At 38.2% G+C, this 27,089-nt stretch overlaps 1 protein-coding gene across 3 annotated transcripts in view; it reads right to left on the reverse strand.

The window, feature by feature from the left end:
- Positions 1–11,699: 11,699 nt before the first annotated feature.
- Positions 11,700–27,089, reverse strand: part of PANK1 (pantothenate kinase 1) — a 109,835-nt gene continuing 94,445 nt past the window's right edge. For all 3 annotated transcript variants that reach the window (XM_029245382.1, XM_029245381.1, XM_029245380.1), the window contains exons 4-7: positions 25,323–25,499; positions 24,691–24,814; positions 16,441–16,566; positions 11,700–13,159 (exon numbers count right to left, since the gene is read on the reverse strand). In XM_029245382.1, the coding sequence (XP_029101215.1) occupies positions 13,100–13,159; positions 16,441–16,566; positions 24,691–24,814; positions 25,323–25,499 (487 nt within the window). In that variant the 3' untranslated portion in view covers positions 11,700–13,099. The remainder of the gene's footprint in view (positions 13,160–16,440; positions 16,567–24,690; positions 24,815–25,322; positions 25,500–27,089) is intronic.

The raw sequence follows: 27,089 nt of genomic DNA on the forward strand, positions 1-27,089 counted from the left end.
TATAAAATAGATAACTAATAAGGACTTACTGTATAGCACAGGGAACTCTATTCAGTACCCTGTAATGGCCTATATGGGAAAAGAATCTAAAAAAAAAAAAAAGAGGAGATATACATATATGTATAACTGATTCACTTTGCTGTACACCTGAAACTAACACAGCATTTTAAATCAACTATATGCCAATAAAATTTTTTTAAAAAACCCAACTTTTCCTTTGCATTCACAGCTTGCCTGACCGGAGCAAGAGGCCTAGCTTTCAACCTATGTAGCTTTTAACATGCCTCCCTCATTAAGCTTAATTATTTCTAGCTTTTGATTTAAAGTGAGAGACGTGCATCTCTTGGGAATTCCCTAGTGGTCTAGTGGTTGGGACTCCACGCTTTTACTGCCGTGGCCTGGATTCAATCCCTGGTCGGGGAACTAAGATCCTGCAAGCTGCACAGCGGAAAAAAATGAAGCGAGAGGTGTGCATCCTTCCTTTCACTTAGAGGCCATTGTAGGGTTATAAATTGGCCTAATTTCAATATTGTGTCTCAGGGAACAGGGAGGCCCAAGGAGAGGGAGTGAGATGGAGAATGGCCAGTCAGTAAAGCTGTCAGAACACACACAACATTTATTGATAAAGTTCTTGGTTGGTGCCCCCAAACAATGACAATAGTATCATCAAAGATCAGTGACCACAGATCACCATAACAAACATAATAATAACAAAAATGTTTGAAGTATTGTGAGAATTACCAAAATGTGACACAGAGACATCAAATGAGCAAATTGTTGGAAAAATGGCACCGATAGTACCTGCTCGTTGCAGGGTTGCCACAAACCTTCAGTTCTTAAAATATACAACATCTGTGAAGTGCAATGAAGCGAAGCACAACGAAAGGAGGCGCGCCTGTATTCTGCCAACTGGAGAAGGGCGTCACACTTCACAGTGGGGGCCGAGGCAGGGTGGGGCAGTGCAGGAAGCCTCCTGGAGAAGTTGGCTTCAGATCTGGAGTTTGATGGAAACCAACACACTGTGCAGAAAACTCAGCTTAAATTTAAACACGCTGCCACGAAGCCCAACCGGTGCAGCACTGTGCGTCTCGTTGATGCCTGTTCTAGCAGTGAGATCCAGGCGCTAATACTCTGAAAGGCAGCTCTCACCTATGGGCACTAGACAAATAGCTGGAAGTGAACTCTCACACTCTGTTGTGACTGAGAGAGGAGGGAAGCTCTTTCATAACCTTATCTTGAACTTCATGTTTATTATTTCCACGCATATGTTTATATGTCTAATATATAAGTATGCATCCGTAACTAATATATGTTATTAAAATGATATATTTCCATGAGTACCTATAAATGCAAATGAATAGGAAAAAATTGGCAATGTATGTACCGAACTGACATCAGTGCTTACTTCTGGGGAGACAGGAAGAGTGGAAATAGGTAAGAGTAAAGTGGGACTCTCATTTGATGTGTTATTGAGTTATGACATGGAGGTTGTGTTAGTTTTATAATTTTTAAATCAGCAAAACAAAGAAACATGGTTTATTATTTTTTTAATTTGTTTTATTAAAGTGTATAGTTGATTTACAATGCTGTATTAGTTTCTGGTGTACAGCAAAGTGATTCAGTTATACATATATGTAATAATTTGCATGTGCTCATCCCAGACTCCCAATCCATCCCTCCCCACCCCCCACCTTGGCAAGCACAAGTCTGGTCTCTATGTCTGTGATTCTGCTTCTGTTTCATAGATAAGTTCATTTATGTTGGATTTTAGATTCCATGTATAAATGATATCATATGGTATTTGTCTTTCTCTTTCTGGCTTACTTCACTTAGTATGATAATCTCTAGGCCCATCCATGTTATAGCACAGGAAACTATATTCAATATCTTGTAATAGCCTATAATAGAAAAGACTGAAAAAGTATATATGTGTGTAACTGAATCACTTTGCTGTACACTTGAAGTAACACAACATTGTAAATCAACTATACTTCAATTTTAAAAAGGCTGAGGAAAGTCTAGCTGGAGAAAACATTCCGTTGTTCAAGATTTACTGAGTACCTACTATGTCCCAGACCCTGTGCTAAGCTCTTAGAATCTTTAAGATTCTACCAAGATATGGACTTTTGGGTCATTAATAGCTGAGGTCAGCAGAGAAATGCTGGACTTTGCATTTTGCCTTCACACAGTCTTCTATTCTTTTCTTAATCTTTCCTGATGAGGAAAATGAATTGTCTCAGTGTGGGAATGTGTGCCAGCAATAAGTCTCCAGAGACCCAGAAAATGAAGTAAATGCCTTAACAAGGAGACAGAATAAGTGAGCTGGAAGGGGAGGGGAGGGGAGAATCCTACGGGTACATGCCTCTTACATTCACTCTCCTAAACAGCTGCACACATCTTCAGTGTCATGATTTCTGAGTTAGCATCCCTAACCAATTCTGTGCTCCCCTAAGGACAGAGGAAAAGAGAGTCAATTATGTCCCCTCAAGCTTCAAAGCTGCAAAACTTTAAGAAAGTTCAAATGGTCCACTTCTGCCAGTAATGCACAGTGCCAATATAGTCCTGCCATCTGTTTTAAATTCTAAGTGCAACAACTGCTACATATCTTAAATAAATATTTAAACCAGCTGCCAAGACAAAATTTGGTTAATGGCATATTTTTAAAGTATTTAATTCCGAGTGTGATATGGACCAGAAGTATGAAGATTTTTTAAAAGGCTGGAAAGCCTTTTTCAAGTAGAATGGAATGCAAAGGTCAATTATATGCTTATTTTGTTTCTCTACTAAAACCAGAAAACTTTGCCCTTCCTAATCATGCCAGCTGACTTTTTGAGTCAGTGTGTGTTATTAATCGCCCTCATAACCCTGGCTTAATTTAAACACAAAAATGTGGTGCGGTCATGTGATTGGAATGTTCTTTATAGTCCTTGCCTTTGGGGGATTAAAATACTAACTTTAACTTTTTTTTTGAAAGAGTGGTCCCCATTCCCCAAATTAGTTCCTTCAGGAAAGTGAAGATTATTGAAAATAAAGTATTGGGGGAAAAGAAACAAAAAAGAGAGAGAAATAATCACTATGCAGTGTTGATTCTGGAAGCAGAATATGTGCCTCAAAGTCTTGACAAACAACCCTGCTTGGTGGGCCGGGTGGGTAGCCAGCCATTAGAGCAGCCAGCTGAGATTTTAAGAACAAAGAGTCTTGGCTTAAGTGATGTGATTGGTCCAAATGTCGAAATCACTTGGGGATTTTGTATCCCCCCTGTTGACTCTTTGTTTAAGTGCTACAAGGAAGCTGTAGGAGGTCATAATTACATGAAATACAACAATTAGTAAAAGCTTGCTTTGAATAGAGTTTTTTAAAATTTTAAAAATTGTTTTTATTGAAGTACAGTTGATTTACAGTTAATTTCAGGTGTACAGCAGTGATTCGGTTATATACATAAATGTTTATATATATATTTTTTCAGATTCTTTTCCCTTATAGGTTATTGCAAAATATTTAGTAGAGTTCCCTGTGCTATATACTGTTGGTTAACTATTTTATGTATAGTAGTGTGTATATGTTAATCCCAACCTCCTAATTTATCCCTCTCCCCACCCTCCTTTTCCCTTTGGTAACCATAAGTTTGTTTTCTATATCTGTGAGTCTCTTTTTGTTTTGGAAATAAGTTCATTTGTATCTTTTTTTAGAGTTTTTAATATAATATAAATGTTTATTAATGATAAGATATAATAGCAATCTGTGAACACATATTGAAAGTCATGAAACAGCTGTATAGACGTAGATATAGATATATGTATATACCTTTGCAGTGAAATGATTCATATACCTTAAGCTTTCAAAATGATGGACCTTTCGGAATAATAGAGTGTATACAAAGCAAAAACAAAAAGTGGGCTTTTTTCCTTTGTATTTTCACTTCATCATCACCTCCTTAAGTGGGAAAAAAAACGTGCTTTAGTTTTAGATAAATTAAATGACCCCGGGGAGAACATTTTTAGCAATTACACAGTAAGACTGAAGAAAATATGTTTATTTTAATGATCTTTAATTTAATATGGTGCAGGTTTTTCAAAATAACAGTGTTTCAGGATATGCTGGAAAGTTATACCTAAATACCTAGGTGAATAATATACCGAAATAATTAGGTATATTAATAAATATACCTAAATACCTAGGTGAATAAGTGACTTGCAGTCATTGGGAATTTAGAGTAACTCCTCTTCCTGAGCCTGAAGAATTTATTTTTTCTTATTATTTTTAAAAATTAATTAATTAATTATTTTTGACTGCATTGGATCCTGGTTGCTGCGCACGGGGTTTCTCTAGTTGTGACGAGCTGGGGCTACTCTTTGTTGCGGTGCACGGGTTTCTCATTGCCGGTGGCTTCTCTTGTTGCCACGAACACGGGCTATAGGCGTGCGGGCTTCAGTAGTTGTAGCACGCGGGCTCTAGAGTGCAGGCTCAGTAGTTGTGTTGCATGGGCTTAGTTGCTCCGCGGCATGTGGGATCTTCCCCGACCAGGGCTTGAACCCGTGTCCCCTACATTGGCAGGTGAATTCTTAACCACTGCGCCACCAGGGAAGCCCAAGATGTGGAATCTTTAAGTTTCTGTGTAAATTGTCCTTAAAGTTTCCGGTGTGTTTGCAGAGCACTTCAAAAATGCAAAGTGTTTATTAAGTAACCAGAGATGACAGCAGTAGTAAGTGCAGGCTGACCTTATGAAGATGTCTTTTGTTGCTTCCATACTTGGAGAGAGACTAGTGGCTCATCCGAGATGAACCTCAGACAATCTTAAGCAGAGTAACTGCCCAGCTAAGAGATTCCTTCTTCCCTACAAACTATATTCAGAACACCGAAAGAGGTATCAGAAAAATGTGGGAATGGAACAGAAATTGAAAACCAAGCTATAAAACTGTGCTATTTGTGTCTATTGTTTTGAAGGGTGTCAGTCATTATGTAGTGGCCATGGTTGATTAATATCTATGTGGTGCCATCGTTTTTAACAGAGACAGCAGCTGGGTTTATTTAATCAGCAGTTGATCATCGAACAATGTTGCTTTCCTGCAAATGGGTGTGACCTGCCAGAGAATCAGGAAGGTTTATTTAAATGTGGATATGATTTTTAATGTTAGTAGTAATATAACCTCTAAGACAGTGATTCTCAAATTTTAGGTTTTTAAGGATTATTTGAGAAGATCTTTTTTCATGCATTCTGGGACCCCAATCTTAGAGATTCAGATACAGATGGTCCAGGGAGAGGTCCCCAAATAGTCGTGTTAAACAAACTCTCCAGGTTATTCTGAGGCATGTTGGCCTATACCACAATGTAAGATATTCTGTATCCCGAACATCTGCTTTTGTTAAAGCCATCTGACATCTGAGATGCTATGAGTATTTAAGCAATTTATCTCTGCGCTAAGTTATTGAGAACATAGGATTCCCTTTGAAAAAGAAAACTGTCTTTGACCTACATCATTTCTAGGGACAAAAAAAAAATTGAACAGGAATAAAAATAACTCAATAAAGAACTCTTCTTCTATCTTTGAGGATGACAGTGGATTTAGAAGACACGCTCTTCCTAATAAAAATCATAATCAAGACAAAATGATAGGTCATTTAAATATTAACTATTGAAAAGAGGTTTATTTGCTGATACTAAAAATTGCATAACTACTAAAAATTTAAAATCTAATGAGAAACACTTAAAAACCAAATACCATAATGTCTATATACTCTTTCAAAATTTAAGAATTGAAAGATTAATTAAAAATCACATCAAGATGAACTGTTTCATGAGAAGAATAAATTTTCAAAAGTAATATCAGAGCTCAGAAATGTAAGTTACTGACTAAAATAGAAATTATTTCAAATTATAATAGAAAAAATTAGTACAGAAGTCAATAATTATTCCATTTTGCAAAAATAATTTTGGCATGGGTCTTCACAATAAGCCAGTATTTTGTAGACTCAAATATTTCTTCTTGGACAAGATGAAATACAGATTATTTTAACTGCATAGAATTTTAGTCAATAAGCTTTTTGTTTTCTGTCTGTTTTATAAGCACTCTAGTATGTGCAAGTCTAGCATCAACGCTTGTATAGAGTGTGGTGGAAGTGTGACTAAAGAGGAAAGAGAGAAGGCCAGGTGGGGAATGTTACTATTAACCGAATAACAGAGAAGGAAGGCCCTTGAGCTAGGACCTCAGACCAGCCAATGTGAAATATTGAGCCTGAGTATGAAGAAATTTCAATGAGATGAATGGTAGGAGTGATAGTTACACAGTCAGACATTGTGTCTATATACAATCCCTTTGGAAAATGGAAGTAAATATCTGGATCATTTGGACTCAAAGAAGCCTTGATTTTTCCCAAAAGGCCATTTCAAGATTCTTGGTGATTGGTATCGTGGGCATGCTCCTTTACCTCTCCAAACCTCAGTCTTTTCTGTAAAATGGAGACAGGAATCCCCACCATGTTCATTTGCTGGGTAGATTAAAGGAGGTTATGTACACGGAATGCCAAGCACATGAAAGGCTTAATCCCTCAGAGCTGTCACTGTTATGAGCTCTTTTCCGTGTAAACACCATTTATTCTCATGTGATAACTTTATAAAGGGTAGGCTCAATGCCCAATTCTTAGAATCAAAGAAATGCAGGTTTGGAAGAATGTTAAAGGTCTTCTCTGTCCCAAGCCCTCCCTCTTCATCCGGTGCCAGGTCAGAACCTGTGAGAGTTCAAGAGAGTTTAAAGCAGGCTAATAAGTTGGCTCCTTCCTAACTGATATTCCCTAAACAGTTCACATTTATTTAGGAATTTAAAAATTAGAATAAAGGCAAAAAGTTTAATTTTCGCTTCTCATACTTGGTAACCTTACTCTGGGCAAGGCTTTTAGCATAGTTTTGCAACTTACCAATTGAATGATCAAAACTGATTTCCCCTGAGTTGAAATGTAAGACTCCATCATTGCTTCCAAATTCTCTTTTGCAGCACTGGGTCAATAGGTAAAAGCTGACATTAAAACATGAGCTTTAATTAACTAATTAATCGATAGTTAACATTATATAATGAGTTAATAAATCTTAAAGTTTGCATGCCAGTGTGTTTGGAAGTTGCGTGGGATCCGAAAACGAGACTCAGTTTGGCGTTTTCTTTTTAAAGCAAATCTTAATGTCATATACCCTTTTTAAAAGGTTAATTTCTTATATCCAAGGGTGGTTATATCTTGGTAGTATCTTTCTCGATGGCCACTAAAATAGATTATGCCACAGGTGAAATGGTCCTTAAGGTTCCCCGAGACCAAGCTTTGTAATGGACAGGGATTCCTCCAGCTTGATTTTGCTGAGGCAGTCGTCGTGGTTAATTAACGACCACAGTCATGACTGACACGGACAGCTGAGGCCAGGCATGGAATGTAGAAACACAGGCTAAAGGACAGGAAGAATTGCATAATTAACTAAATGTTCAGGGCAGAGTCAACAAAACAGTTGTTCTTGACAACCAACCCATTTTCTCTGCAGTTGCTGAAAACTGTGTGGGTAGGATCCACAGATAATTGGTTCCCTTCTCCATTTCATTTTGCCTGTCTAAACATTGCATAAATAATTACTTGATAAATTCAATGTTGATGTTGGCACGTGAACAGACAGACAAGAGTGACTGCTTCTTTCAAAATTTATAAATCCAATATAAATAGTAATCAAACCCCAAAGGAGAATGCTTAAAAATATTCCTGTTTAACGTTCACAATCCAATTTAACTTGCCTAATTTTAACCCACACACTTGTGGAGCTTAATACAGAAACACTCTTGGCCTACATTTAAAATAATGTAACATTTGACAAACTGTTCAAGTACTGAATTTAAAAATACACTCTGCATAAATTATGGTTCTCATATAAACTCCAGATGCATTACTTGCAGGATTAACCTGGGGTTTATTTCTTCCTCAATGCACCATGTATACACACTCACACAAGTATGCAAACACAAGAAAAATGCTAGAAAACATAGTCTGAGAACATACCATGAAAAAATATTTAATAAGTCAGGGTAAGTAAACGAGTAGTCAATGGAAAACAATTATTTTAAAATTTAAGTTTTCTTTAAAATTACAATTTAAGTATCTCTTAAAGGTACACAAGAAGACATAGACTACCTGCCTCACTCTGGAACTAAAACAGACAACTCATTAGCCACATTATGGCAGCCAAATGGCATGAGTTCTTTAGATGCTGAACCTGGTTAAAATAGCAAGAGCAAATTTCATGAACAGAGTGAAGGGGAGGAAGAGAAGAGAGAAGAAAAAGTCTAATATAAAAAAAGTCCAATTCTTTCTAGTTGTTTTAAATCTAAGGGAAAATTAAAACTCTTATTAAGCTGTAACTGCAAAAATTAAAAAGGAAATCCATTTGTTCAAAAAAAAGAAACCTTAGGCAACGGGGGCTGAGGCTGCTGACATTTATTTATTATTTACTATTGTAACCACATCAACTCTGCCATACACATCTGACTAAATGCACTTGGTTGTTGTGTCTAAAAATGTTCAAGGAATGTACAGGAGAAAGAAGGTAGAAAATCAAATACAACGAGTAGAATATTTTACAAAACTGAAAATGACACCAATTAGGTTAAAATAAAGAATATCCAATTAACATACCTAATTTCACTTTTGTGCTGTATTTAAAGGATTTTTTCAACCTTCAAATTTAACTTATTCTTGAAAAGTACCTTTACTGAAATATAATTCACATACCATTTAATTAATTCAGTGGTTTCTAGTTGAGTTGCACAATCATCACTTCAATCAATTTTAGAACATTTTCATCACCAAAAAAGAAGCCTCGTAACTATTAGCAGTAAGTCCTCATTTATTCCAAATCCCCAGCCCTGGGAAACCACTAATCGAATTTCTGTCTCTTTGCCTATTCTAGACATTTTATATAAGCGGAATCACTTTGCTCTATTATCACTTTGAAGCCAGATTAATTCTAGTTTCACTTTACTTGACACTCTTTGATGGCTTCACACTGACTACAGAAACATCTTTTACATGGAATACCAGTCCTTCCATAATCTGTTTTCTTCTCTCCTAGTATCTGGTTTCGCTCCCACTAACCACACTCCGGCTGAAGCAAACGGCGTCCCGGACAAGCCAGGTTGTTTCTTCTCTCAGTGCTTCTCTCATCCTGCTCTACTCGGTGGTCTCTACTTGTTGGTTAAGACTCTGTGAAAACTTTTCTTGCACCCTCCTCCAGGAGAGGGGACCAATGCCTCCTTCAAGGGCAGTTTTCTACCCCCAGTTGTGGGACTTTGTATAGGACCTGGTCCACGGCTACTCCTAAAACTGCATTTCCCACCACTCTGCCCGTTGTTTACTCCAGGCAGACTGGCCTCCTTACAGGTCTTCACAACCTCCATTCTCATTTTCCAGGAGTAAAAGTATTTTTCCCAGGTATTTCCATGGTGTGTTCTCAGCTTTATTCACCTCTGCTCCAACGTCACCTCCTAAGAGAGATTGTCTTTGAGCACTCTAACCAGAGAAATTTCAATCCCCTTTTCATTTTCTAAACAGAATTACCTCCTTCTGAGGCCCCTCTACCTTACTTTTTCTCTTTGTAGTACTGATGTAACATTATGTAATTAGGTATGTATCTGTCTTTCCTTCCAGAATGTAAGGTCTGTGAGGATGGGTCTGTTTTGTTCACTGCTGTGAATATTTGTGAATGAATGAATGAATGACACCTGTGACACTTAATTATATGTGTTGGTTTAAGACTTCTGTCTTCCCCACACTGGACAGCAGGGGTTGTATCCTATTCCTCCTAGTTTACTCAGTGCTCCTTCCTGGCACAAAATAACTTCTTAATATTCCTTGTATGACTGAATGATGTCAAGTATAAATTACCTGTAACAATGGTTCCCAACAAAGGGACTCTGAATCCATGTAAATATGGAATATGGAAAAGTACATAAACTGAAGAATACAGGTAAATCTTTCCATGAGTCCTTTATCTGAAACTCTTGAGACCACTTTTAAGATTCACACTTGTTCCCTACTTTTTTTTTTTTTTTTAGAAGATGTTGGGGGTAGGAGTTTATTAATTAATTAATTTATTTTGGCTGTGTTGGGTCTTCGTTTCTGTGCGAGGGCTTTCTCTAGTTGCGGCAAGCGGGGGCCACTCTTCATCACGGTGTGCGGGCCTCTCACTATCGCGGCCTCTCTTGTTGTGGAGCACAGGCTCCAGATGCACAGGCTCAGTAGTTGTGGCTTACGGGCCCAGTTGCTCTGCGGCATGTGGGATCCTCCCAGACCAGGGCTCGAACCCGTGTCCCCTGCATTAGCAGGCAGATTCTCAACCACTGCGCCACCAGGGAAGCCCTTGCTCCCTACTTAATTAACACCTCTGGTAGGGTCTCGGGCAGACCCTGTAATCAAACACATTAATAGCTTTGCAACAAAACATGTGAAGAGCCCTCCAGAGAATGATAAATAATGCTCAAATCAACTTTTTCTGTCTTGAATTTTTCTGTCAGGAGAAATGTTAAGAGTTTGGGATTTTGGAAGTGTGGATATGGGGCTGTAGACGTGTACTAGCATATGCAGATCTGTGTGATGTTTTATGCTAAAATGGATTCCCCACATTCCAGTTTAGAAATCACTGATTTAATGCATTAATTTACAAACATCTATTTTTTTTCCAGCATAGCTAGCATTAATGAAGCTTTTACTATGTGTTAGCCCTTGTGCTAAGCTTTTTAAATACATAGGTAAAAACTACTATTTGCCCCATTTTATGAGTGAGAAAATTAGGGTTTAGAGAGAGGGTTAGCAGCTTGTCCACAAAGCTTGTCAATAGCTGAGCTGGATCAAAACTGCAGCTGTCTCAGAACCAAAAGTCATGTTCTGGACCACCTGGTCACCCTGAATTCATGGAGTTCAAGATAAAAATTCTTTAGTCTTGCCAAGTTTCTTCATGATGTTGAGATAAAGGAAAGTTTCTATAATTCAAGTGAATGTAAAAAAATTCCTCAGGCTACAACTCCCTCATTAAAAAAAAAAAAAAAATGCTGGCTATAAGTAAACAACATTTAACTGATATTTGTATAACGGAGTAATTTATCTCCTCATGTTTTAAACATTTGTAATGAGAGACCAAGTAATTCCAGATAATTAAAAAATTATGTAGTCATACTAACTTGCCCTGATTTTATTTTTTGCAGAACCATGATCCAAGGGGTGCTATTCCCTAACAGATGAGAGTAGGAATGGCAGAAGAGAACAATCTAAAAAAGGTACTATCACAGAGGATATGTGGATTTTCACACTTACCTTTTTCAAGAGCATCTTAATTGCTTGAATTTTTTTAAGCCAGGCGTAAGTTGATCAAATATAATTGTGATGACCAAATTTTGGAACTCTTTCAGAATAACAAAATATAGTAGTGATCTTTTGGGAATAAGGAGTTAGTTGTATAAGAACAATAAAGCTACATTAAAAAAAAAAAAAAAAAAACCCTGCATAGGGCTACAGCTTCAACTGAAGACACAGTGTTTTGGACCTTACCATGCTTATGTGAAAGCTTCAAGTTATGAAATGTAGAGTAGCAAAAGTACAACACATATTCATTTTATGACACAAAAGCAGATAAGATGGACATAAAGGTTAAGAAATGAAAATAACATATACACTAAAAAAAATCACAACAGAAACAGGCTTTATTTCAACCAGACAAGTGAATACTTCCATTAACATCAACTTCTTCAAGACTTGAAGACATGGAAATTAAAGATAGTGCCCAGAGGCAGAGAAGGAAAGTTTCATCATGGAGCAATTGTACTGCCCTTCAAAAATCCCTTTCAGCAATATGCTCAATTCAAAAGATTAATTAGTTCTAAATCATTAGATCTCATGTGTTTCAGTATTTGTATGAGACTCTCATTTGAAAGTTACCCATCAGTCCCAATGATCTTTCAAACAAAAAAAATATATAGATCAGTATAATAATTTTTTTTAATTTTAGAAAGTGGGATTGAAATACAGTTTAAAATATTTCAAATAAAAAACAACTTTATTATTATTTAAGACGCCTTGTTACAAAGCTCCTAGCTACATACATGTACAAAACACAGATATTACCACATGACATCTCAACCCATGACTTCTCCTAAACATCCCAACGTGAACAGTTAATCTACCGGGAGACTTTCCCCTGTAAATCCCAATATCTTGCACAAGGATTTGTTGCCATTCATACGCTGTGCATGGATGAGGACACTTCATCAGAGAACATTTCAATTTAACATAGCCTAACATAAAATAAATCTACCGCAACACTACATGTTCATAAGGGATACGACAAAATTGCATATAATTTTCAACTTTTGCCAGACTCACTAAATTCATGAACACTTTTTCAGAGTTTTCTCTTCAAGGGCACTTTTGAGAGCTTTAGATCTCGTGCTTAACTTTGTATTGAGTTGGTCAGCACCTTGATTAATATGAACAATTACATTAAAGAACGGTATTGGAGGGGGGATGGGGAGTCATCTGAGGACAGAAACAGGGGGAAGGACTCTCTTTTTCCCTAAGACATTCAAACAGAAAAAACAAGACCCAAAAAGGTAAACAAACAAACAAAATAGTGTTCACAGTAAAACATGACAGATTTGTAGTTTCATTTGAAACCAACAGCAAATCATGAAACGTCATGAAAAATATAAGTCAAGGTAAAATCTCCTAGAGTAATTACTAAATGAAGTTAAAATTACCACACTGATCAGTAAACCCCAGAAGAAAAATAAACAGCACTTACATTTCAGGTCCTTCTTAAACATCATATCATTTTTCAAAGTCAATGCATAAGACTGGTAGGTTTGGCCACGCTGCACAAATATTTTTTTAAAAAATACAGTATACAGAAAAAACTCTTGTATTCCCCATTTTGAATCATAAGCTCAAAACCCAAGAGTAAAAGATCAGCTAGAAGGATTTTAATTATTTACAAATCCAGCAGGTTCATCTGCCATAATGGCTTGGCTTCCGTCCCACAGTGGCTTTCACCCTCTCCAGCCGCAGAGCTTGGATCCCTGACCCATCTCTACTGGTCATCAGTCATTTTGAACAGTTCCAGCAGTGCCCCAACAGCTCCAAAATAACCCTACAACAACAATGAGAAAACTTCTGTACGATTATCTCTGAACCTTAGTCCAATACCTACTGTTTTTCATAATTCGAGGAATGCTGCCTCCTAATGCTATAGATACAAGAAACTTAAAACCTGACCTCTGGCATGAAACATGATATAATAATAATAATAATAATAAATGCATTGGATATCTATTTGTTTATATACATTAAATAAATTAACTGATGTAAAGTGCGTAGAAAAATATCTGGCACCACAGTGTATACTACATCAGTGTTGACAATTTTTAGGATTAGGACTATTTCATTTTAATCCTTGTCATGGCAAAATTCACATTAGTACTCCCATTCCACAGATGAGAAATGGGAGGTCATAAAGTAAATTACCCTTTCAAGGTCCCATGAGTTGTGCCAGGGTTCAATCGCAAATCTATCTGACTTCAAAGTTGTAATGTCTCACAAGGTATAGCTCTAAGCTTCCCTCAGTAGATCCCGGAAAGGCATCTAAATCAGCTCAAGTTTCCCTTTGCTCATCTGTAAAGGAAAAGCTCACGTATCTGTGAAAATGAAGGAAGCTGAAAAATGGAAATGTTTAGAGAAGCTGGTTTCCAAAAGGCAAGAGACTCTACTCCTCTGGTATTTGCCTGACTCAACAGTTACTTACTGCAAAATGGGTGGCATCTGGCAGAACACTACATGGTAGGATCTTTGCCTCCACTGCCAGCTGACCTCTGAGGGCTCACTATATGCTAGAAATTTACATGGATTTCCTCACTTAATCGTCACAGTAACTTTATGAGACAAATAATATTATCACCCCATTCCACAAAAGCTAAAACAGAAATGGAAAGGTAGAGTCATTGCCTAAGGTCTCCAAGTCAGTGAGGGCCTGTGCTCTCAACGGCTTGGCTAGACTACTTCTCTTAGGAGACGTGCACTTACATAAGTGGAGTGAGTGGGACTGAGTGAGTGAGGACTCCAGGCAGGGCAGGAAGGCCACCTCACCAGCACCTCCCAAAAGTCCTCTCTCCATAATATCCTCCAGGAAGACCTGCCTAAGTGAGAGTGAACCTAAGAAGGTAGAGAAATTTCTGAGAAACACCTACAAGGAGATATAAAATTGCTCTACTTTCATCGGTCATAGAGACTGAGTTATGATACTTAGTAACAAACCAAAGCCATCATTCACAGAGGCCTAAGATTGTACAAAGGGATGCCTTTTTATCCAGAGAAGTAGGTTTCCCCCAAATGCTGGCTCTTTTTCCTTATCTTACCATCAACTAACTACCTGTGTGCCCTTGTAGATGGCTTTTTTTTTTTTTTTTTGCGGTACGCGGGCCTCTCACTGTTGTGGCCTCTCCCGTTGCGGAGCACAGGCTCCGGACGCGCAGGCTCAGCGGCCATGGCTCACGGGCCCAGCCGCTCCGCAGCATGTGGGATCTTCCCGGACCGGGGCACGAACCCGTGTCCCCTGCATTGGTAGGCGGACTCTCAACCACTGCGCCACCAGGGAAGCCCTTGTAGATGGCTTTTAATCCCTGACGGCTTCCAGGGTTTGTTTTCTGCCTTAGTCCAAGAGGATCTAAACTTAGGGTTGCCAGATAAATGCCAGGTAAAATAACTGTGTCCTATATTTTTAATCGCTAAATATGGCAACACCAGATGGGCTAGAAGAGTGGTCTTCTTTTTCACTTTAATTATTTTTTAAACAAAATCTTACAAGGGAAATTGGTAACTAAGCAGATAAAAAAGGAGCTGCTCTGGTTGGAGGAGGGGGAGTGAAAATTCTGAGACTCCACTGCCCTCGCCCCCCATAAAAAAGTTATATCACTTCATGCCTTAGCCTCCTTAAAAAGACAAAAACAAAAACTTTCTTTAGTACAGTTAAACAGTTAACTATTTGGTATTTAACTTCGTATTGTTTTAGATGCTTTAATAAAACAAAACATAGGCTTAGAGAGCTCTAAATAATTTATAAGTGCATCAGCAACTTTTCAAATAAATAATTCAGTTTGGAGATGAGAAAAATGCCACAGTAGTTATTCATTACAATTAAAATTTATGACACTCGTTCTCCCAATGTTCTTTCTGCTGCAATATACCCAAGGCTTTGGGTACCTCCCGTGATAAACAGCTGCTCTCTACAGTATTGATTTTAAAGGGGAATAGAAGAGGTGGGAAGAGATGAGGGCTCCCCACTCAGTTTTAGAAACCTCCGATTTGTATTAGTGTAGAAACTGGATATAAGGGCCCCTTTGCATTAACCGGAGCACTCCACTTCTTCTGTAAACAGGCTGCCTAATGGCTAGCACACCAGCCTCTCAAGGCCACCAGGCTACTCGGAGCAGCCCAAGCACTTCTGTTCTCACCAGCTGAGTTGTTTACTTGCCAAGTGTCACCTGTGTTTATCCTCAAATTTGTTTATGACAGTTTGATTGTTAATGTAATAATCTAATGTAATTATATGCCACCTAAACCAATAAAAAGAGTACAAGATGAATGGTCACCTCTTTGAAAATCCAGTTAAATTCTTGAGAAAGATTAAAAAGCTAGTTAACAAGTGAAAGTTGCTAGGAAAGTAGATCTTAAAAGTTCTCATCACAAGGAAAAAAAAATGTAACAATGTGTGGTGATGGACGATAACTAAACTTACACTGATAACCATTTTACAGTATATACATTTATCAAATCATTGTTGTGTACCTTAAACTTATACAATGTTATATGTCAATTATATCTCAATAAAAATGGAAAAAAATGAAACAAAGATTGAAAAAGGTAGTCACAAACCACTGCCCTCTATTTAGGTGGATCCTACATATGAAAGATTGGGAAAATCTAGAATGACTCTGCAACCAAATTGCTTCATAAGTATCTTTAATTTCTTGATCTACTTTAAAGAAACAAACCAGAAATCATAAAAGGTGCATAATACTTGTGGATTATGGAAAAAAAAAAGACAATTACAAAGCTCTGATCAGCAGAACCCATGCTCAAAAATAGGTCTTGGTCCTACATCAAGAAATTGGTGAGTGAATGAACATTTATACATTTTATATTAAAATAGAATGGTAAAAGTAGGAAGATATTTTTCCATGATTAATCATTTAAACATTTTTTTTGTTTTTTTAAATTAACCATCTACTAGTCCTGATTGTTGGATAATAGAGCTTCCATTTTATATAATGTTCTTCCTTATCTTTTGCATAAATGCAAACTAAGGAACCCACTCATATGTTAGACAACCCAAAAACTTCCATGTAGGACAACTAAGTCCATGTGAACTCAACCTACCTCATGTTCCAAAAACAGAGCTTTTAGCTGTCCTTTGGACCAAAAATCCATGGCATATGCTAGCAGCTTCATGGAGACCATATTGATTCTGAGAAAATTCCCAACAAACACAACTCTGTCAATATTCTGGAAAAAAAAAATGAAAGAAAAACAATTGAACCATGACATAAAAATAACATTTAGCAACAGACCCAATGTGCTGTGTATCACTGTACTCCAGGACCTTGCAGAGTGAATTTTTTTTTTAAGTGGAATTATTTCAGGATTTCCAAGATGAAGTTAAACAAACCTCAGAATGCATTCCACAAGAACATGAGGGGGAGAATTTGGTTGGGGGAGGCAGAGACTAATACTGGGCTCATTTACAGGTATTATGTTAGGCTGCCTTAGATCTGATATGAAATTCAGCTCCCAACATTCACATATGAAATTAAAACTGGAGTTCATCTAAATTTGCCTGTGTATTCCTTAAATCCCCCAAACTTCCAACTATAAAATATATTATTACCAACTCATAAATTATTTTTTAAATTTTATTTATTTATTAAAAAAATTTTTTTTAAAAAATATTTTGGCCATGCCATGTGGCTCATGGGATCTCAGTTCCCCGACCAGGGATCGAATCTGGGCCATGGCAATGACAGCTCCAAACCCCACCACTAGGCCACCAGGGAACTCCCAACCAACTCAATAAATTAAATGGCTATGGCATGGTTATTCATCTAACAACTGTGGTCAGGCTGCTCTGTGCCAAACACTGGGAATACAAAAAAGAAACAATACCCAGTCTCTACCTTTAGGATATATGGTGAAATATCCTGTTTGGTCAGTATGTGGGTTACAATATGATAACAAAAAATACATTTATATTTTTGTTGTCACGGATACAGATTTGTATTCTGAACACACCCCTCACACTGAGCTCAGCCTATCTGCCACACAGACACTGCTCACTCCTCACTCACTCACAGAGCCAGTTGCTATGGTCACTCATATCAAAGGGAAGGGAGTCTTGGGAGCTGGCATTATTTTCTGTTCAGTCTATCAAGAGCAACCAGGGTCTGGGAACATCGCCTTCTAACTGTCTCAAGCTTTAACAATACATGAACCCATTAACCACTGTGAAAATTTTCCCTGGGTAGAGGGGTGGGAGGTGGGCCCACGATTAGGGGTCCAGCAGGGACAGGGGAGACCCTGGGTGGGGGTAGGCGTGGAGGAAGGGAAGGGAACGTGGCCAGTGCTTTCCCTGTCCACTTAGGCACTGGGGAGCCTGTTGGGCTCCCAGGCCTAATCCTCTGCCCTGGAGCCTCCCTCCTACCCTGCAGAGCCCAAGCCTCACCCCACACCCCCACCCACGGCCCTGCCTCTGCACTCGGAGACCCCCTCTGAGACCCCCTCCAACACGCTGGGCATAAACCCCAGCCACACACCCTCACCCAGGGCCTTACCTCCAAACTCTGGAACTCCACACTCCAGAGGCTCCCGTTTGGACGTGCTGCCTGTCCCCTCCTGCGCAGGTCCTAAGCAGAGGCCCCACCTCACGCTTGAGCATCGCCCCTGCCTAAGTTCCACCCCCTGCCTAAACTCTGCCCCCCATAGCCAAGGCTTTTTTTTTTTTTTCTTTTTTCCTCTTTTAGATTGGGGTTCTGTTTCACCTTGTAGTTGATTCATTTACATTTTCATTTTTTCTAATAATTCTTTTATTTTTGGAATTTTATTTTGTTCTTTATACTTTGTTATTATTCTGCTCCTTTTGACTTGTTCCCCCTTTTTTTTTTCCTTTTTTCTGTGCTGGATTTGTTTTACCTTGTTGCATTTGTTTCGATTATATTTTTATTTTTCCTAATGTATTTTTATCTTTCTAATTTTATTTTAGTTTTTATTCTTTGTTATTGAACTGCTCCTTTTTTTTCCTCTTTCTTTCTTTTTTTTTTTGCCACACCATGTGGCTTGTGGGATCTTGTTGGGCCCGAGCTCCTGTGGTGGGAGCACCAAGTCCAAACCGCTGGACTAACTGAGAAGCTCAGACCCCAGGGAATATTAATCAGAGTGAGGACTCCCAGAAGTCCTCATTTCACACCAAGACCCAGCTCTACCCAACTGCCTGCAAACTCCAGTGTGGACGCCTCAGGCCAAACAACCAGTAGGACAGGAATACAGCCACACCAATCAAAAAAAAAAAAAAAAAGAAATGACAAAAATATGTTACAGATGAAAGAGCATGGTAAAAACCTACAAGACCAAATAAATGAAGATGAAGTAGGCAACCTACCTGAAAAAGAATTCAGAGTAACGATGATCCAAAATCTCGGAAACAGAGTGGAGAAAATACAAGAAATGTTTAACAAGGATCTAGAAGAACTAAAGAGCAAACAATGACGAACAACGCAATAACTGAAATTAAAAATACTCTAGAAGAAATCACTAGCAGAATAACTGAGGCAGAAGAACGGATAAGTGACCTGGAAGATAAAATGGTGGAAATAACTGCCAGGGAGCAGAATAAAGAAGAAAGAATGAAAAGAATTGAGGACAGTCTCAGAGACCTCTGGGACAGCATTAAACACATGAACATTCGAATTATAGGGGCCCCAGAAGAAGAAGAGAAAAAGAAAGGTTCTGAGAAAATATTTGAAGACATTATAGTCGAAAACTACCCTAACATGGGAAAGGAAATAGTCAATCAAGTCCAGGAAGTGCAGAGAGTGCCATACAGGATAAACCCAATAAACTATCAAAAATTAAATACAAAGAAAAATTATTAAAAGCAGCAAGGGAAAAGCAACAAATAATATACAAGGGGATCCCCATAAGGTTAACAGCTGATCTTTCAGCAGAAACTCTGCAAGCCAGAAGGGAGTGGCAGGACATATTTAAAGTGATGAAAGGGAAAAACCTACAACCAAGAAAAAACCTACAACTTTACTCTACCCAGCAAGAATCTCATTCAGATTTGACGGAGAAATCAAAAGCTTTACAGACAAGCAAAAGCTACGAAAATTCAGAACCACCAAACCAGCTTTACAACAAATGCTGAAGGAACTTCTCTAAGTGGGAAACACAGGAGAACAAAAAGACTCATAAAAACAAACCCAAATCAATTAAGAAAATGGTAATAGGAACATACATATCAACAATCACCTCGAATGTAAATGGATCAAATGCCCCAACCAAAAGACACAGACTGGCTGAATGGATACAAAAACAAGACCCTTATATATGCTGTCTACAAGAAACCCACTTCAGACCTAGGGACACATACAGACTGAATGTGAGGGGATGGAAAAAGATATTCCATGCAAATGGAAATCACAAGAAAGCTGCAGTAGCAATACTCATATCAGATAAAATAGACTTTAAAATAAAGACTGTTACAAGAGATAAGGAAGGACACTACATAATGATCAAGGGATCAATCCAAGAAGAAGATATAACAACTGTAAATATTTATGCACGCAACATAGGAGCACCTCAATACATAAGGCAATCGACAGTAACACAATAATAGTGGGGGATTTTAACACCCCACTTACACCAATAGACACATCATCCAGACAGAAAATAAATAAGGAAACAAAAGCTTTAAGTGACACAATAGACCAGATAGACTTAATAGATATTTTTAGGACATTCCACCTGAAAGTGGAAGAATACACTTTCTTCTCAAGTGCACATGGTACGTTCTCTAGAATAGATCACATCTTGGGTCACAAATCAAGGCTTGGAAAATTTAATAAAATTGAAATTGTATCAAGCATCTTTTCTGACTACAATGCTATAAGATTAGAAATCAATTACAGGAAAAAACAGTAAAAAACACAAGTACATGGAGGCTAAACAGTGCACTGCTAAATAACCAAGAAATCACTGAAGAAATCAAAGAAGAAATAAAAAAATACCTGGAAACAAATGACAACGTAAACAAAACGATCCGAAACCTATGGAACGCAGCAAAAGCAGTTCTAAGAGGGAGGTTCATAGCAATTCAAGCTCACCTCAAGAAACAAGAAAAATCTCAAATAAACAATCTAACCTTACACCTAAAGCAACCAGGAAAAGAAGAACAAAGAAAACCCAAAGTTAGTAGAAGGAAAGAAATCACAAAATCAGAGTAGAGATAAATGAAATAGAAACAAAGAAAATAATAGCAAAGATCGATAAAACTAAAAGTTGGTTTTTTGAGAAGATAAAAAAAAATGATAAACCTTTAGCCAGAGACTCATGAAGAAAAAAAGGGAGAGGACTCAAGTCAAAAAAATTAGAAATGAAAAAGGAGAGATTACAACTGACACCACAGAAATACAAAAGATCATAAGAGACTACTACCAGCAACTATATGCCAATAAAATGGACAACCTGGAAGAAATGGACAAATTCCTGGACAAGTACAGCTTTCCAAGACTGAACCAGGAAGAAGTGGAAAATATAAACAGACCAATCACAGATAATGAAGTTGATACTGTAATTAAATATCTTCCAACAAACAGAAGTCCAGGACTAGAGGGCTTCACAGGCGAATTCTATCAAACATTTAGAGAAGCGTTAACATCCATCCTTCTCAAACTCTTCCAAAAAATTGTGGAGGGAGGAATACTCCCAAACTCATTATATGAGGCCACAATCACCCTGATACCAAAACCAGACAAAGATATCACCAAAAAAGAAAATTATAGACCAATATCAATGATGGACATAGACACAAAAATCCTCAACAAAATAATAGCAAACAGAATCCAACAACACAGTAAAAGGATCATACACCATGATCAAGTGGGATTTACCCCAGGGATGCAAGGATTCTTCAATACACACAAATCAATCAATGTGATACACCATATTAACAAACTGAAGAATAAAAACCGTACGATCCTCTCAATAGATGCAGAAAAAGCTTTTGACAAAATTCAACACCATTTATGATAAAAACTCTCCAGAAAGTGGGCACAGAGGGAACCTACCTCAACATAATAAAAGCCATATATGACAAACCCACAGCCAATATCACTCTCAATGGTGAAAAACTGAAATCATTTCCTCTAAGATCAGGAAAAAGACAAGGATGTCCACTCTCACCACTATTATTCAACATAGTATTGGAAGTCCTAGCCACAGCAGTCAGAGAAGAAAAAGAAATAAAAGGAACGCGAATTGGAAAAGAAGAAGTAAAGCTGTCACTGTTTGCAGATGACAAGATACTATACATAGAAAATCCTAAAGATGCCACCAGAAAACTACTAGAACTAATCAATGAATTTGGTAAGGTTGCAGGATACAAAATTAATGCACAGAAATCTCTTGCATTCTTATACACTAACAATGAAAGATCAGAAAGATAAATTAAGGAAAAAATCCCATTTACCACTGCAACAAAAAGAATAAAACACCTAGGAAAAAACCTACCTAAGGAGGCAAAAGACCTGTACTCAGAAAATAAAAAACACTGATGAAAGAAATCAAAGATAACATAAACAGATGGAGAGATATACCATGCTCCTGGATTGGAAGAATCAATATTGTGAAAATGACTTTACTACCGAAAGCAAGCTACAGGTTCAATGCAATCCTTGTCAAATTACCAATGGCATTTTTCACAGAACTAGAACAAGAAATTTTACAATTTGTATGGCAACACAAAAGACCGTGAATAGCCAAAGCCATCTTGAGAAAGAAAAACGGAGCTGGAGGAATCAGGCTCCCTGACTTCAGACTATACTACAAAGCTACAGTAATCAAGACAGTATGGTACTGGCACAAAAACAGAAAGATAGATCAATGGAACAGGATAGAAAGCCCAGAGAAATCCTCCACACATACGGTCCCCTTTTCTTTGACAAAGGAGGCAAGAATAGACAATGGAGACAGCCTCTTCAGTAAGTGGTGCTGGGAAAACTGGACAGCTACATGTAAAAGAATGAAATTAGAACACTCCCTAACACCATACACAAAAATAAACTCAAAATGGATTAAAGACCTAAATGTAAGGCCAGACACTATCAAACTCTTAGAGGAAAACATAGGAAGAACACTCTATGACATAAATCACAGCAAGATCTCATTTGACCCACCTCCTAGGGTAATGGAAATAAAAACAAAAATAAACAAATGGGACCTAATGAAACGTAAAAGCTTTTGCACAGCAAAGGAAACCATAAACAAGATGAAAAGACAACCCTCAGAATGGGAGAAAATATTTGCAAATGAAGTAACTGACAAAGGATTAATCTCCAAAATATACAAGCAGCTCATGCAGCTCAATATCAAAAAAACAAACAACCTAATCCAAAAATGGGTGGAAGACCTAAATAGACATTTCTCCAAAGAAGACATACGGATGGACAACAAATACATGAAATGATGCTCAACATCACTAATCATTAGAGAAATGCAAATCAAAACTACAATGAGGTATCACCTCACACCGGTCAAAATGGCCATCATAAAAAATTCTACAAACAATAAATGCTGGATAGGGTGTGGAGAAAAGGGAACCCTCCTGCACTGTTGGTGGGAATGTAAATTGATACAGCCACTATGGAGAACAGTATGGAAGTTCCTTAAAAAACTAAAAATAGAATTACCATATGACCCAGCAATCCCACTACTGGGCATATACCCTGAGAAAACCATAATTCAAAAAGAGTCATGTACCACAATGTTCACTGCAGCACTATTTACAATAGTCAGGACATGGAAGCAACCTAAGTGTCCATCGACAGATGAATGGATAAAGAAGATGTGGCACATATATACAATGGAATATTACTCGGCCATGAAAAGAAACGAAAGTGAGTTACTTGTAGTGAGGTGGATGGACCTAGGGTCTGTCATATAGAGTGAAGTAAGTCAGAAAGAGAAAAACAAATACTGTATGCTAACGCATATATATGGAATTTTAAAAAGTGGTACTGGTGAACCTAGTGGCAGGGCAGGAATAAAGATGCAGATGCAGACGTAGAGGACAGACTTGAGGGCACAGGGTGGGAAGGGGAAGCTGGGACGAAGTAAGAGAGTAGCACTGACGTATTTACCCTACCCAATGTAAAATGGATGGCTAGTGGGAAGCTGCTGCATAGCACGAGATCAACTTGATGCTTTGTGATGACCTTGAAGGATGGGATAGGGAGGGTGGGAGGGAGGCTCAAGAGGAAGGGGATGTGGGGATATATGTATACATATAGCTGATTCACTTTGTTGTACAGCAGAAACTAACACAACATTGTAAAGCATTTATACTCCAATAAAGATGTGAAAAAAAAATATTGTGAAAGGAGGATGTCTCTCTTGTAACTCCAGAGTTCAAAGGCAGGGCTGCCATCCACCTGTTATAAAGACTGCCTCATACCCTGTTTAACAGTCCACTATTCAACTAGCAGGGGCTTCGAAAGGGTTTCTGCAGTACCTGTAATGTTCTAATTCTTGATCTTTGTGGTGGGTATTAGGTGTGTGTGTGTGTGTGTGCGTGTGTGTGTGAAAATTCGTCAGGCTGTACACTTGTGATTTGAGCCCTCTTCTGTAGGTATGTCATATTTCTCTTAAAATTTATATTAAAAAAAAAGTCTACTACTGATGCTACTAGATTCTTTAGTGCTTCTTCTACTATTACCTATTCCATGCCCCCTCTTTCTTGTCTTCCTAATACAACTCAGCTGTATTACACATCTACTTTACACATCTTGTATTTCAGAAAAGCGTTCCATTCTTTGCAAAGGAATTTTGCAGTGTTTTAACACATGGTACCAAAGCTTGGTCTGTCATCAGGTCCACCCTTTCTTGTGCCTGGGGCTCTGGCTGGCCCCAGCTGTAGCAAGCTCTCTGTGCTTTGATAGCCCTGTACAATGCTGCTTGAACTCCATGCCACAAGGCAACACTGTAAAGAAGCTGAAAGCAGAGAGAATATCAAATATTGCAAGTGGAATGTTTTACCTGCAATTATTTGCAAGGATGCAGAGAGATTTTCGCCAGCTTTCATTAGGTGTGTGTCCATGAGGTTGGAGAGGTTATGGTATAGATTGTCATTTTTACCATGTTTCCACAGTTAGATGGTTTTGTTTGTCATCATCTAGTGCCTACTTAAAACTAAAACATACTCCTGTCCCTCCCCGCAACACACGCCCCTCATGTCCTACCAGGTGTGACTACGAGGAAGGGCAGGTTTCCTAAGGATCTGTGGTTTCGTGAGGGTCAACAGTTATTGCACTGCCAAACGATGTTTATGAATGACACATGGCTTTCCCTAGGTTAAGGCCTTACCTCATTCAATGCACACATCCGAGCAATGGAGCCAATGTTGTTGGTGATGGTGACCAGGGTGGCTCGGGCGAGGTCTTCCTTGCTGATGGAATCTCGCTTTTCCTTACTCATCATGTTGCCAAAGCTATGTTGGAAATAGTAGCGAGAGTGTTCAAAATCATCCTTAGGCAGGCCCCATGCTTCCACCAAAGTACTGTGGAAAGCTTTATGAATAACTCTGATTGAGCTCAAATGACCTGATTTGGCTACCATGGTTTACAAGCAGACAGGATTACGGTATGAATGGTTGGCTGCCCTTTTCTTAATAGGGACAAAGTAGCATGGCTATTAACGGGGAAAAAAAAAAAAAAATTAAATGCCTCTAGATATCTGGACAAGAATGGAACGGGGGAAACTGTTGCAGTTTTCCAGAACCTTCTTTCAAAGCTGCCTTATTTTAAGCACAAGCATCAGGAGCTAAACATCTCAGTGCTTCATCAAGGGCAGGAGATCAAGTCTGAGCTCCAGTGCTATAGATCCTTGCACCAGGCTGGTGGGTTGACATTTAAAAAAAACAACAACTAAATGAACAGCCAGGGTGGAGAGGTTGCCTTGTGTTTAATCGCTACTGCTCCTAGCTACTTAGTCTCTACCTTGATGCTACCGCAGATCCTTGAAGGCCAAATCGTTCATAGTCTCCTCCGTAAATGTCCTTCACCAGCTTATCAACATTGGTGCTGTCGCCTTTAGCTGCCATTTCCAGAGCTTCTTCAAAGGTCTCACAACCAGTCAGCAAGCAACATAGGCCTAGGAATGTTCCACCTCCAAGACTGAAGGAACAATAAGGTTTATTTTTTAAGTTTTACTTTAAGAGATGCCCATCCAAGTCCCCAACTACATCAATATCACTAATATGGGTTAATAAGAACAGAAGAAAAACAAAGGGGCACTTGAATCAAAGTGCTGGGTGAAAAAGAGCTTTAGGGTAGATTGGATAAAAAAAGAGGGCAGAGACTAAAAGAAACATCAAGGAAAACTCGCCCTGAAGTTTAAGAACAAAACCAGAGAAAGACTCTCACTGATTTCCGTTGTGAGACCTTGAACTAGCCACTGACCTAAGTGCTTCATGCAATCTTCCCACCTATAAAATGGGGCCAAATCATGATCTATCTCCCTTATTTGCGTGGTCTGAAAGCAGCAAATAACCAGAGAAATGACCTCTATTAAAAAGAAAAAATACAAACATATGTAGCTAAACAAATACTTAGAAAAAGAAACTGTGTGTACCTGAAGCACAGTTCATATCTATAGAGACAAACTCTGTGGTGACAAAACTGAACTGGGACGCTGCCCGGAATAGCTGGTCCCCAAGCTGTATCTTTCATCTGACCTTGCTTCTCTAGCAGAAATAATTTCATTTAAGCTCCTCAAAAATTTCAAAAAGGAAACCACCGATGGATCTCATATTGGATTTTTTTCTAGTAAACTCTAGAAAAGGTTATTAGTACTTTACTTACCACCCAATAGTCAAAAAATAGTAACAAAGATCTTAAAATGGTTTCAATGCTCAAACCATGTTTTAAAAGCTTTCAGTTGTTTGGGGGGAAATTCTTCTAAAATAGTCTTTTGAGAAAAAATTAGAAACCAATTATGATAGTTGAAAGTGAACTCAATTGTGTATTAATATCAAAGTTACCTGAGGGGAAGTAAAGCAGATTCAGAGTAAAGCTGTCACCAGTGAGCTCCTGGCAGGAAAGAGCACTGATATGGCCATGAATGGGCCTTACTCTTTACCTACTAGACAGAAGAGCAAATGCACATCAATTTGTTCTGAAGCCTCAAGAGCTGCTAGCCCTGGGAATTCCACATGTGTTTGGCTACTGGCTTTTAAGAGAAAATTCAAGTTGAGATCGAGGTTATTTTTAAAACTTAAATTTGAAAAAAGAAAATTTAGGGTAAATTATACTGACTGTCAATAACTGTTACCAAGAAGGCACCAGATTATAGACACACGGTTCTTTAAATCACATCTAAGGACTAACTGTGATATTTCTTAAACAGTGATTCTTACAAAAATACATACTTGATTGAAATGATGGATTCTCATGGACAATTAGGTAGCTGGGCACAAGTCACAGTATCCAAACTGTAGGTGCAGTACCACAAGGACAAAAAGAGCTCTGTGGGCATTATTGCCTTGACACCTCAGTCACAGTAGAAAGTTTGGATTCCCTCTAAGAAAGTTCGTCTTCATTTACATTTAACAGGGCACCTCATGCGACGTCGTTAGTTTCAGTCTACCCTAGAAAGTTAGCGTGGTTTAATGGGAACACTTTTTGGTTTGCATGTCATCTGAATTTGCCTTGTTTTCTCTCTTTATATTCTTTTAAAAGGGTTGGCTCACATTTCTAGTTCCTACC

This window comes from Monodon monoceros, unplaced genomic scaffold (assembly GCF_005190385.1).
Source record: "Monodon monoceros isolate NGI ecotype Baffin Bay Population unplaced genomic scaffold, NGI_Narwhal_1 Super_Scaffold_4, whole genome shotgun sequence".
In the NCBI taxonomy this organism is placed as follows: domain Eukaryota; kingdom Metazoa; phylum Chordata; class Mammalia; order Artiodactyla; family Monodontidae; genus Monodon; species Monodon monoceros.